General features: G+C 48.4%; 1 protein-coding gene across 1 annotated transcript in view; it reads right to left on the reverse strand.

The window, feature by feature from the left end:
- LOC113406944 (hydrocephalus-inducing protein homolog) overlaps positions 1-12,637 on the reverse strand; it is a 359,446-nt gene that overhangs the window by 281,225 nt on the left and 65,584 nt on the right. Inside the window, 1 exon segment of the mRNA XM_029912029.1 lies at positions 10,336-10,519. Coding sequence (XP_029767889.1) covers positions 10,336-10,519 — 184 coding nt within the window.

Here is a 12,637-nt window from a genome sequence, read left to right on the forward strand (position 1 = left end):
ACAGTGACCCTGGAGAAATCAAGAGAGAACTTTTGGGTCTCATATTTGCTAAAGAGACTTGAGGGCTGTAAGCTAACAAACTGCTCCTTTTATTCAGTGGCTTCTGAGTTCAGAGGCACATAACTTTGTACATTCCTTGTAAATAAGCAACACTGCATCAAATAGCATACCAGACTCCATCAATTTATGCTGCCAGCTGGAATATTCCCAGGTCCCCAAACCTTGACTAGCAATTGGATCGAAAAAGGACAATTCCTTTAAAATATGATTGTGACCTCCCCAGGGTCACACAGGGAGTCAATGGAACCCAGGGGCCCTGACTTTTAGCCCCATTAAACCAGATTCCCTACTTGCTCTAGAAACAGATGGGAAACGGCAACAGAGGGTCCTGTGGCACCTTTAAGACTAACAGAAGTATTGGGAGCATAAGCTTTCGTGGGTAAGAACCTCACTTCTTCTTCCTCACTGTCTTGCATCTGAAGAAGTGAGGTTCTTACCCATGAAAGCTTATGCTCCCAATACTTCTGTTAGTCTTAAAGGTGCCACAGGACCCTCTGTTGCTTTTTACAGATTTAGACTAACACGGCTACCCCTCTGATACTAGATGGGAAACGGTTACTCCAGAATTTGACATTCCTTAGCGTACTCCAGAATTTGACAGTACTGCAGTCAGCAATTTTGTATGTTAAGCCACTGCCAGCTGAAAACCACACATCATGTAGCTAGGAAAATCTTAGGCCTAAGAGGCAAGGCCAAATAACTGCATGTTTGCAGTTTTATTATCAGAATGGGAGGTTGGGAGAAGAAGTGAAAGTTCCATGAAAATACTGTAGAAGGATTGCTTGGACAATGACCTTGGTTTTAGGTGCCTCTAATATGTAAGTTTTATTGTTGTTATGATTAGAAATGCTTTGCTGATAAGGAGACGAATTATTATTGGCAGTTGCTAGGGAAATTGTTAGCCTATTAGAGGCTATTATGAGCCATGTGCTTTGTTTGGAGAAAAATTATAAAACGTTTAGTTAGAAAGTGCTTTGAAGTAGTCCAAGGAAGCTTTCCTCTGGACAAGGATCTGACCCCTATGTTCCCCAGCAGTCAGACGGAAGCCTGGCCGCTGATCCCTCAGAACCATTTCAGACTTTGCTTGTGCCAGTCATTTATTAGATGGATGAGCTGTGCCCCCATTGATTTATTCCTCACTCCGCCTGGAGAAAAACGGTTAAGTTACCACTGCTTTGGGTTCTGAAAACCCTGGGTACCACCACCAACTATCTGAAGGTGGGGAGATAGGGAGAGTTCCAGAGGCTGAGTGGACAGACAGACTGGACCTGGCTAGGAGGAAAGATGAAGGAGGACGGTGGAGCTACATGGCCCCGTTTGCTGGGAGTCTCCCGGTATTGCATTCATTTCCTGCTGTGATTCTTGTTTTGGCCTGCAATGATGGAAAAGCAGACACAGGAGAGAAATATGTAGGAAAGGGAGGGGGTGGACATGGGAGAAAGTGAACTTTACCTTACACTCCCCAAGAAAATATTTGCTTAAGAGTGAGAGTTGAAAGCGTATTGAAGGGAGTCCAGCTAACACTCTCAAACAGTCCAGTGCTTCCTTTACAGAAATGCCACACCTAGTAAAACCCCAAACTTTCAAATGCCTGGAGACAACCAGCTGGCTCCCCAGTGCCATATAATTCGTCACTCACTATCACCCCACCAAAATGTAACTTCAAGGCTGTTGCTCTCCACTATGCCGGGCTTTGTCCTATTTCCCTGCTCTGTTCACATCCCCTTGACGATCCCTGACATCCTTGGTACACCTTTACCCCGATAGAACGCTGTCCTTGGGAGCCAAAAAAATCTTACCGCGTTATAGGTGAAACCGCGTTATATCGAACTTGCTTTGAACCGCCGGAGTGCGCAGCCCCGCCCCCCGGAGCGCTGCTTCACCGCGTTATATCTGAATTCGTGTTATATCGGGTCGCATTATATCGGGGTAGAGGTGTAGTTTGTACCATCTACAGCTTGTCCTGCCTTCCAAATGCCTTATGTACAAATTGGAATGGGTCCCAACCCCCAGCAATGCAAGACTCCACTCCTTTCCTTCCATATGCAACTCCCCTCTGCGGCCTTCCCAATGGCCAATTTGTAATCCAGATGATCAATGCCTGTCTTCTTAGCTTTATCTACAAGATTTCTATGTGACATTTTATCAAACACTTTACAGAAATCCAGACAAATGATGACTGCTTTTCCTTTACCCATTTCATCGGCCTTTCACAAAAATCAATCAGATTTAGCTGACAAGATTTAGCCTTCCACAAACCAACGCTGATGTCTGCCTGGCATCTCATTTCCAGCTGAACCACCCTACCATGTTATCCGTAATGATTGATTTAACTATATTACTTGGAACAGAGGTCAAATCAACTAATCTGCAGTTACCAGCATCACACCTGCTGCTCTTTTTTTAAAGCTAGCTTTACATCAGCCTCCCTAAATGCTCTTTGTTCTCTGCCTTTGCTCTATGACAACTTCAATATCTGCGAGCTTGATTCTGAAAGTCCCACCCCTTCACTCCTGTAATTCCCTTGGGTGAATCCCATCTGCGTGTTGGGACTCTGGAATCCATCTGTGTCACGGTGCAGTGATGGGGTAGTTCCTCTGGATTTCTAATGCCTGCTGCCCTAATTCTGTTCTCCACAGTTTTTCTTCTGCTGTAAATAGACTTGCAAAGCATAGGCCACATGGATTGAATTGGAGTTGCACCAGGGATGGACCTGGCCCTATGCATTTAGCTCCTCTTTTATTTCCTTTGTCCCCCCACTTCCTCCATTATGGCATCTGTACCAATCTCCAATAGACACACAGCATTTTGTAAGAGTCTGTACTGAACTCCATACAGCTGGGCAAAAACAGCAGTGGGTCGTCCCAAGGCAGACAATTGGAGGGAATATTCGGATTCATGGTGGAGCACCACGGACAGTTTTAGGCAGGGAATTTGAGTCCAGTGTACTGGGTAGTAAAGAACGTTACATGGCTTCTCATTCAGTCCAGCTAGCTCAAGGGAACATTTCCAGGAAGCTTTCAGAGTGCATGCTCCAAAAAAGGAGATGCACCTGCCATGTATCTGGCTAGGAAGGTATTACATTTCCTTTTGGATGCAGGCCTTGCCACTGTTATCCATGCTTGTGTTAGTTCAGGATTAGACCATTGGAATGTGCTGTACCTGGGGCTGCACCAGAAAGCTATTTGGAGACTGACATGGCTGTAGAAATGCATAAACGTGTTTGGTTGGCAAAGCATTGTGTTAGAAGGCTATGACACCAGTGATCAGGATCTGCTCTGGCTGTCTGTTAGTCTCCAGGTGGAGTTTAAGGTGCTGGTTATAACCTATAAAGCCTCGAGCACATGTCTACACTGCAGCTGGGCCCATGCCTCACAGCCCACATGGACAAACTCATTCTAGCTCCACTTGCGCTAGCCCACTAAAAACAGCAGCAGGAACATTGCAGCATAAATGGCATCATGAGCTACCCACCCAAGTACAAGCCTGCTCAACCTTCTGGGTCTGAGCTCGGGTGGCTAGCCCAACCTCCACACTGCTATTTTTAGCATACTACCTTAAGCAGAGCTTGCACGTGTCTGTCTATCCAGCTCCCAGCTGTAGTGTGAACAGTCTCCAAATGGCTTGCAACCAGCCTGCCTGGAGGACCACTCTCTCATCTAGATCATACTGCCATAGCTGCAGTCATCAAGGGCATCGGATCTGGATCCCCCTCACTAGAGAGGGTGGTTGGCAGGGCATTCTCTGTGTGGGTTCTGGTATCCAGCACTTACTCTCCCTCTTGGTCCAAACTAGCCTGCATTTGGCGACCTTCTGGGAATGCTGCTACCTGTTTGAGAGGGTTTGGGGAGAGGGCTGAGGGAGCGCTTCCCAGAATGGTAGAAGGGTGGAAATGAATGTCTGTAGCTGTCTGTCTGGACTCCTGACAGACTGATTATTTCAGTGCTACTAGGATCTCACTGTCATGTAATCAATGTTAGGGTGCCTACATCCTTGGATAGGCTCCTTTTTAGCATTTTAAATATAAATGCATTCATAAAAAACTATATAAAATGTAGGCGCATCATGCACATGTAACGCCGACAGACCCCAGTTGTTATCGAAGCGCACCCCGAGCTTCAGAGACTTCCCACTTGAAATCCTGGACAAGCCCCCACTTGTAACACTGACAGACAGACCCTGGTTGTCAGCAGGCGGGATTGAACCTGGGACTTCTGGAGTTTACTGCATAAGCCTCTACAGCATGAGCTAAAAGCCAACTGGCTGTTAGAGCAGACTCATTAACTCTCTAAGTGGTCTCGGTGCCACTAGATGGGACAGAACACCACACCCCAGGTGTTTGGGGTATACATACGCCTCCTTTAGGTGTGTTTACTTGGTACACTTCAGAAAGCCACACAGTGACACTTCAAATTACTGACAGAGGAGGTGCTGGGAGAACCTAAGGCACAATCAGATCCAATTTTTCTAAGAGCCCAGAGGAACCCTACCCTCAAATAGACTAGACAGCTCTCCTAGGGACCCTTTTAATGTGGCATTATTGCTGGAATGTTTCACACATACCTTCAGTCAAAAGCAAACCTGCCCATACTAACTACGAGGCCTGAGCTCTCAAAGCTTCTGCTATAAAATCAGTGATCTGTAGAATTCTGGGTGTTTGCAGTGAACATTTCAGCAGAATTTTGGGGGGGGGGAACCAAAAAAAGCCACCTTCACTGCAATTGTCAGTGGGCTTGTCAATCAGCTAGTCAGTGACTCTCCAAAAGGCACATGCTAGCTGGATGGATAATCTCCCTGAGCCACACATGCACACCCAAACACACTTTTTCAAAAGGATAAAATTCTCAGTAATTTTCACCATTTTTTCCTTCAGTGTTAGCGTATGCCAGGCTGTAAACTAGAGAAATACTGAGAGTTATTTCTCCTGGGAAATTAAAATAAAGCTGTAAGAGTCTCTGTACATTTCTGTAAAGCCATAGGAGAACAGGAACTGCTGGTTAAAAGACTATGCTTCACTACATGCCCTTTGAGACTAGCTGTTACAGGTATATGTGCTTCTAAACGTTTTTAGATGAGGATAGGTTAGCTTGGGCAGCCAAGTCCTCTATAGGACAATACTTGAATCAACATGTGGAAAGCTACAGGGGACACCTACTCCTAAAGAAATAACAGATACAAAACTGCAAGCATGATATTTTAGCGTATATGGCTTAATGGCAATCAGAGACAAGAGACAACTGCCACATGGTATACAACGCAAAGGGGTGTTGTATCATGATATAGCACAAAAGGAGGTACAAGTGTAACCCACACACCTTCTGGGTGTGGTGTTCTGTCCCCTCTAGAGCCACTGAGACCACTTAGAGAGAGTTAATGAGTCTGCTCTACAGCCTTAGCTAATAGCTATGTGGCTTATAGCCCATGCAATAGAGGCTCATGTTTTTAGCTCCAGATGTCCCAAGTTCGATCCTGCCCGCCAACAACCAGGGTCTGTCAGTGTTACACAAGCGTTGTTACCTTGCTTTGTTACAGATGGTGTAAAGCAGTGCAATACAGGCATTCTAAGCAATGTTTAGCACATATAGCACTCTACAAGTCCAAAGCACTCTATAGACGTTACAGGCCACATATCCAAAAGTGGCGTTACATTTGAGTGCCTACCTTTAAACATCTAGGGCCTGATTTTCCGAGATGCTGAGCACCCAGAACTGTATAAAAAAAAAAAAGCCGGTGGCTCCCATCAGCTCTGAAAATCAGAACCTAGGCTATCTGAAGTTAAGCACCCCAAAACTGAAGCATCTATAATGAAAGGCCATCGTGTAAAGTTGGTCCTCACTGATTTATCTTCACACAGCCCGCCTGGGAGGGAGGTAGAGCATGGCTAATACCATTTTATAGAAGGGTGAAACTGATGCGGAGAGGTGAAGTCATCTGCCCAAAGCCATACAGAAAATCAGCAATAGAGCTGGGAATGGAACTCAAGGAGGAGCTACTGACTGCAAACACATCCCTTCAGACCCATCAGAAAAAAAGGAGTTCAAAAACCCAACAGTTGTCCTGTGTTTTCCCCACAAGTAAGTGAAGCCTCATTGAAAACACAATGGGGTGGTTGGATGGATGCTATCACTCACAATAGTGGTGACTCCTCCTGGCAAAGACTTGATCAGAAAAGGCCTCTTGTTCTAATGAGTGCCACTAAACAAGCCACTCAGGTCTCCAGCTGATTTGGAGAGCCTCTGGAATACTAACAATTCCTATACACACTTGCCTCTCCTTGCCTACTACAAAAATGGCAGCACTATCACAACCTGGAAAGGAAGATTTCCAGAGGATCAGCATTAATCAGGAAGGCAATGACAAGACAGTGGTGACTTGTCAAGGACAGTGCGATGGTAGCAAATCCCTGTCCTCCTTGGTTTCCATTTCCAAGGAGTCAGCTCCCTTGTGCTCCCAATGTGACTCACAGCTAATGGCACAGTATGCTGCACACACACACAAAAAAAATCTGCAGCAAACAGCGAGATCAATGTCTTTGGTAGCCACCTGGGCTTCTATCCCAGCTATTGCTGCTGACATATCACGTCTATTTGAAAAAATAAATTAAACCAAATGCAAGATGCAGTCGGAAAGTCAGAGTTGCATAACAGTTTGTTTTCCACAGGCTTGGAAGGCTGCTCAAAATGTTTATTATTCACATGATAATTAAGACATTATTGATCTTTTTTCCTTTTTATTGTCAGTCAAGTTAACTCTATCAACCAACATTTCAATGATCATTTCTCTAAACACAGCAACACCTGCAAATAAGGGCAGAGGTGCTGACTTGATCCAACGAGCCACACACACAGCTTCAACAGATGCTTCTACAACCAAAGCCATATCTCCCTTAGGAAGAGGCTACATTTAGTCAAGATCTGGATGCTTTCCTCAATGCAAAGCCTAACCCAATAGCACTAGAACCAACGAGGAGAGAGATGCAGAGGTGGGATTTTAAATGACAAAGAGTCAGAAAAATAAAGAGACAGAGGATGAGAGTGCAAAAGAGTTGGGACTAGATGAGCAAAATTGAGATCTTTTGAAATGGTAACAAGAAAGAATCAGAGAAAACGGGAAGGTACAGCGTCAGAAGGGAATTAAAAATGGCAGTACCTGTTTGTACAATATAGCTGCTGCAAATCAGGTAGCTATAGTATAATCCACGGACATGTGACTTAGTGAGTAGGACAGGGGTCGGCAACCTTTCAGAAGTGGGGTGCCGAGTCTTCATTTATTCACTCTAATTTAAGGTTTCGCGTGCCAGTAATACATGTTAACATTTTTAGAAGGTCTCTTTCTATAAGTCTATAATATAGAACTAAACTATAGTTGTATATAAAGTAAATACGTTTTTTAAAATGTTTAAGAAGCTTCATTTAAAATTAAATTAAAATGCAGAGCCCCCCGGACCGGTGGCCAGGACCCGGGCACTGTGAGAGCCACTGAAAATCGGCCCATGTGCCGCCTTCGGCACGCGTGCCATAGGTAGCCTACCCCTGGAGCAGGACGTTACAGTTAAGCTATGCGTAGAGTCCAGGCACTACATGTGCAGCCACACGCTGCAGGGAAAGGCAGGAGTGAGAGCTGCCAGCGCCTTCCCAGGCCAGAGGCTTTTACTTCAGCAGGGGAAAGCTCCAGCAGTGGGGAGGCGCTGAGCCATTACACAGCTAACAATAGCAGCAGACATGGGAGACACCGCTTGGGCAGCCCAGGAAGGGTCTATACCCTGAGGGTTCAGGAATGCTGGGCACTAGTCTTCTCTACTCATCCAAGCCATGCCTCACCGCCTACACTGCATTGTCTGTACTCTACATGCTGCCCTAAACATTTCCTGCACAGTGACCAAGGGTAACATTGTCAAAAGCACCTGAGTGCCATTTTCAGAAGTGACTTAAGCACTTAGAAGCCTAAGTCTCACTGACTTCCAATGAGAATTAAGTCCCAGATGCACCAGGCTATTTAGGTTCCTAACTTCCACTGAAATCACTGAAAGTCAGGAGCCTAAACACCTTTGAGGCTCTAGGGCTAGATTGCTTTTGAAAATGGGACTCAGGTGCTTTTGTATATTTCCCCTTAGTGGTTAGAGCCATCCTATTCTAGACTCTGCCACTGGCCTGCTGTGTGACCTTGGTAAAGCTAAACTGCCCCACTCACACTGAGCGCGGCATACGCCACTGATCCAATGACTGCACAGCACCTGCTCTCAGTGACAGCAGTGTCACTCTGGAGTGGCTCTATGGCAGTGGTCACCAACCGGTCCATCGCGATCGACTGGTCGATCCTAGAGGATCTCCCAGTTGATCGCGATCTCCAGCGGCACAACGGGGCTGCCACTAAGAGACTCCCTGCTGCTCCCAGAAGTGGCCAGTGCTGCCCTGCAGGCCCAGGGGCGGGGGGGCAGGGGTCTCCCTCGGTGCGCTGGTCCTGCCTACAAGCACTGCCCCCGCGGCTCCCATTGGCTGGGAATGGGGAGCTGTGGCCAGTGGGAGATGTGGGGGCGGTGCTTGCAGAGAGGAGAAGCGCACGGGGCCACGTGCTGCCTGCCCCCCTCCCCGCCAGAGGCCGCAGGGGCACGTTAATCCTTTCCGGGAGCGGCGTGGGACCAGGATAGGCGGGCTCCCTGTGCCACCGACTGGGAGCTGCCGGAGGTAACTGCTGCCCGGCAGGAGGCCGCACCCCAGCCCTGAGCCCCCTCCTGGAGCCAGGACCCCAAAACCCATCCTGCACCCCAAGCCCCAGCCCTGAGCCCCCTCCCAGAGCCAGCACCCCATGCACCCTAACCCCCGTCCCAGCCCTGAATCCCCTCCTGGAGCCAGCACCCTGAAACCCATCCTGCACCCCAACACTCTGCCCCAGCCTAGAGCCCCCTCCTGTACCCAAACTGTCTCCCTCCCTCACCTCCTCCTGCACCCCAACCCCCTGCCCAGGCTCAGCCCAGAGCCCCCTCCTACACTGCGAACCCCTCGGCCCCAGCCCAGAGCCCACATCCCATCCCAAACCCCTCCCCCAGCCTGGTGAAAGTGAGTGAGGGTGGGGGAGAGAGCGAATGACGGAGGGGGGGGATGGAGTGAGTGGGGCAGGGCCTCGGGGAAGGGGCGGGGTAGATCCTGGGTTGCCCTTAAATTCAAAAAGTGATCTTGGGCGTAAAAAGGTTGGGGACAACTGCTCTATGGTCATAAATGGCATTATTTCAGACAAACAATGGAGTAACTGAGAATAGAATTTGACTCATTTAGTTTCATATATTTTATTAGAAAGGAGATGTTGGATTTATTCTAGGGCTTACTCAAAAGAGAATGCTGTTTCATTGTTCAGCAAAAAGAACACATATTGCTGGCATCAGACAGTGAAAACATTCAGAGAATTAGGGCTCCAATTAATTGAAGTGCCTGTTTTTCACATAGCTACACGAGATATAAACAAAAAGGCAAGGATTGTTTTGAAAAGTACAGATCTTTAAAATCAAAAAGCCTAGTCCAACGTGCCATTTTGTGGAAGGGTTCATGAATGAAACCTTAGGGCAAATTCAGACATGGGGTTAGTCAAAGTTGTATGGATGGAATTGCATTGAGTTAACCCTCCATGCTTCTGTCTGGCCTGAATTTGGCCCTGTATCCCTAAAAGGCCTCTTGGTCTTAGAGTCAATGTGTGACCTGCATTGGCCAATGTATGATTTATTAATCTTGAAACACCACATATGCAAGATGTGCCCAAATCAGGACCTCTCTGAACCATGCAAATTGCAAATGTATGTTATGTAGGTGCAGAGAATAAATAGCCACATTTCCATTAACACCTGCTATGGAAAGAAAGCTAAATAAATGTAGAGCTAAGTGTCCTAATAATAATACTTAGCTCCTAAGTATAAGCTTTTCTTTACAAAGAAGGTCAGTATCATTAGCCCCATTTTACAGATGGGGAAATTTAGGCAAAGAGCACTAAAGTAACTTACCCAACTCAGTCATGGAGCGGAGAATAGAACCCAATTCAGACTCCCTAACCACTGGACCACACTGCCTGCTAGAAACCAACTTGTAGATCTAATGCAATAGTTTGGATGAGAGCACTTTCTTATCATCCACTGGAAGACCCCAGTTCAGAAATGACCTTACAACGTGCCCTTCAAATCTAGCTGCAAAACTTGCAAAGCTGACATCCTCAGTACATCAACTAATCAATGTCTTTATTGTTTATGGTCTGATCCATTCTGGGGAGTGTTCTCAGTCTGCTATCACTTACCACTGGCTCAATAGCGAAGATATTATCAGAGAAGAACATGGAGTCTCCTTGCATCATTGCCCTGTGGTTCTGGAAGGTGCGGGAGAGAATGGAAAGGCGCTCTCGGAACATAGGGTCTGCATTGCATTCCTCCAGAAATGGATCAGTCCCATCCTCTTCCTGGGTCTGCAGTTGGTAACAGAGCCTGAAACCAAAGGGAGAGAAACAAACAAAGCAGATAATTTAATAAACAACGTATTGCTAAAGGCTGTCACTTGGATGCATGGGGGATGGCACTTGCTGTGTGGTGCATGAGGAAGCACCCCACGGCACTACAGAGGAGGTAACTGAATCAACTGGTTTCCACACTGGCATGATGGGGAATTTTTCTCCAAGCTCAGTTGCCAGTAGCCTCCTGTAACCTCCGGGACTCACCCCTGAGGCGCTTCCTGCTGGTCATCTCAGGGAATTAGCTTCCAGCCTCCGGAGCGCCCCGTCGGCTGGTGTCACGCTACCGCTGGCCCCAGTGTCCCTCCAGGACCCCAGGTGACCCTTTCAGTGGGTGCTGCCCCCTGGCAGTACCCCCACTGTTTCTCCGGATCTCCCCACTCAGGTGAACCCCCACCCACTACCCCCACCTCACCTCAGTATAAGGCTACTGCCAGTCATTGTCTAGCCCCCGTGCCCTGGGGCAGACTGCAGTGTCAGCCTACTCATCACTGGCAAGGTTGGGTTTGGACCTGCTGCCATTGCCTACCCCTGGGCTGCCCTCTGCAACCCCCAGTACCCCTTGGCCTTCTGCTAGGCCGCAGCCTGGGGCTTTCCAGGCTGGAGCTCCCCAGCTCCTCTGCCTTTCCCCAGCCCTGCTCCACTCAGGTACTCTGCTCAGGTCCATCTCCCTCTACAGCTAAAGACAGACTGTTGAGCGCCTGGCTCCCAGCCTCTTATATAGGGCCAGCTGAGGCCTGATTGGGGCATGGCCCAGCTGCAGCTGCTTCCCCAATCAGCCCAGTAGCTGCTTCCCCCTGCAACAGCCCTCTCCCAGGGCTATCTTTATACCCCTCAGGCAGGGCCGGCTCCAGGCACCAGCGCAGCAAGCAGGTGCTTGGGGCTGCCAACGGAAAGGGGCGGCACGTACGGCTCTTTGGCAGCAATTCGGCAGCAGGTCCCTCAGTCCCTCTCGGAGGGAAGAACCTGCCACTGAATTGCCGCGAAGAATGAAGCGGCGCGGTAGAGCTGCTGCCGAAGTGCTGCTGATCGTGGCTTTTTTTTTTTCCCCCGCCGCTTGGGGCAGCAAAAACGCTGGAGCCGGCCCTGCCCTCAGGGCAGGAGCAGGTGACCACCCCGCTACACCTCCCCATTTGACGCTGCTGAAGAACAGGATTTTTGAAAGTCAGGACTCCTGAATAACAGTGGGAAAGTCAACGGGACTTGCGTGTCTACGTTCCTATTGCTCCACAGCTTCTACCAGTTGATGGTAACGTGGAGTCCACCTACCCCCTCAAACAGAATGTCATGTACACCCAGCTACAGGAAGTGCTGCATGTGGCAGTCAGGTAGGATAAATTAGCTCAGCACAGCAAAAAAGGCCGTTATCACTGGCAGGGGCAACAGCAGCAGTGATCAGCAGAAAGGATAATATTTGGATAAGGACTGAGTGGATTTTCAAAAGCAACTTAGGGTATGTCTACACTACGAGAGTAGATCGATTTTAGTTAAATCGAATATTTGCAATCGATATTAGAAAGTCGAACGTGTGTGTCCACACCAAGGACAGTAATTCGACTTTGTCAGTCCACACTAACGGGGAAAGCGTCGACATTGGAAGCAGTGCACTGTGGGCAGCTATCCCACAGTTCCCGCAGTCCCCGCTGCCCATTGGAATTCTGGGTCAAGCCCCCAATGCCTTCTGGGGGAAAAAAATGTCTCGAGGGTGCTTTTGGGTAACTGTCGTCATCCAATCGTCACTCCCGCCCTCCCTCTCTCCTTGAAAGCGCTGGCGGGAAATCAGTTCGCGCACTTTTCTGGTCAGTGACAGCGCGGACGCCACAGCACCGCGAGCATGGACCCCGCTGCGACCATCGCTGCAGTTGTGACCGTTGTCAACGCCTCGCAGCTCATCATCCACCTTTCACAGAGGCAGATAGAGAGAAATCAGGCGAAGAGGCTACGGCAGCGGAGTGAGGACCTGAACTCCGAGAGTAGCACACGCCTGTCAGAAACCACGACACCCAGCGCCGAGGACATCGCGTTTGCAATGGGGCATGTGGATTTTGTTGAACGGCGATTCTGGGCCCGGGAAACAAGCACGGACTGGTGGGAC

This window comes from Terrapene carolina, unplaced genomic scaffold (genome assembly GCF_002925995.2).
Source record: "Terrapene carolina triunguis isolate 2854851 unplaced genomic scaffold, T_m_triunguis-2.0 Scaffold166, whole genome shotgun sequence".
NCBI lineage: Eukaryota > Metazoa > Chordata > Testudines > Emydidae > Terrapene > Terrapene triunguis.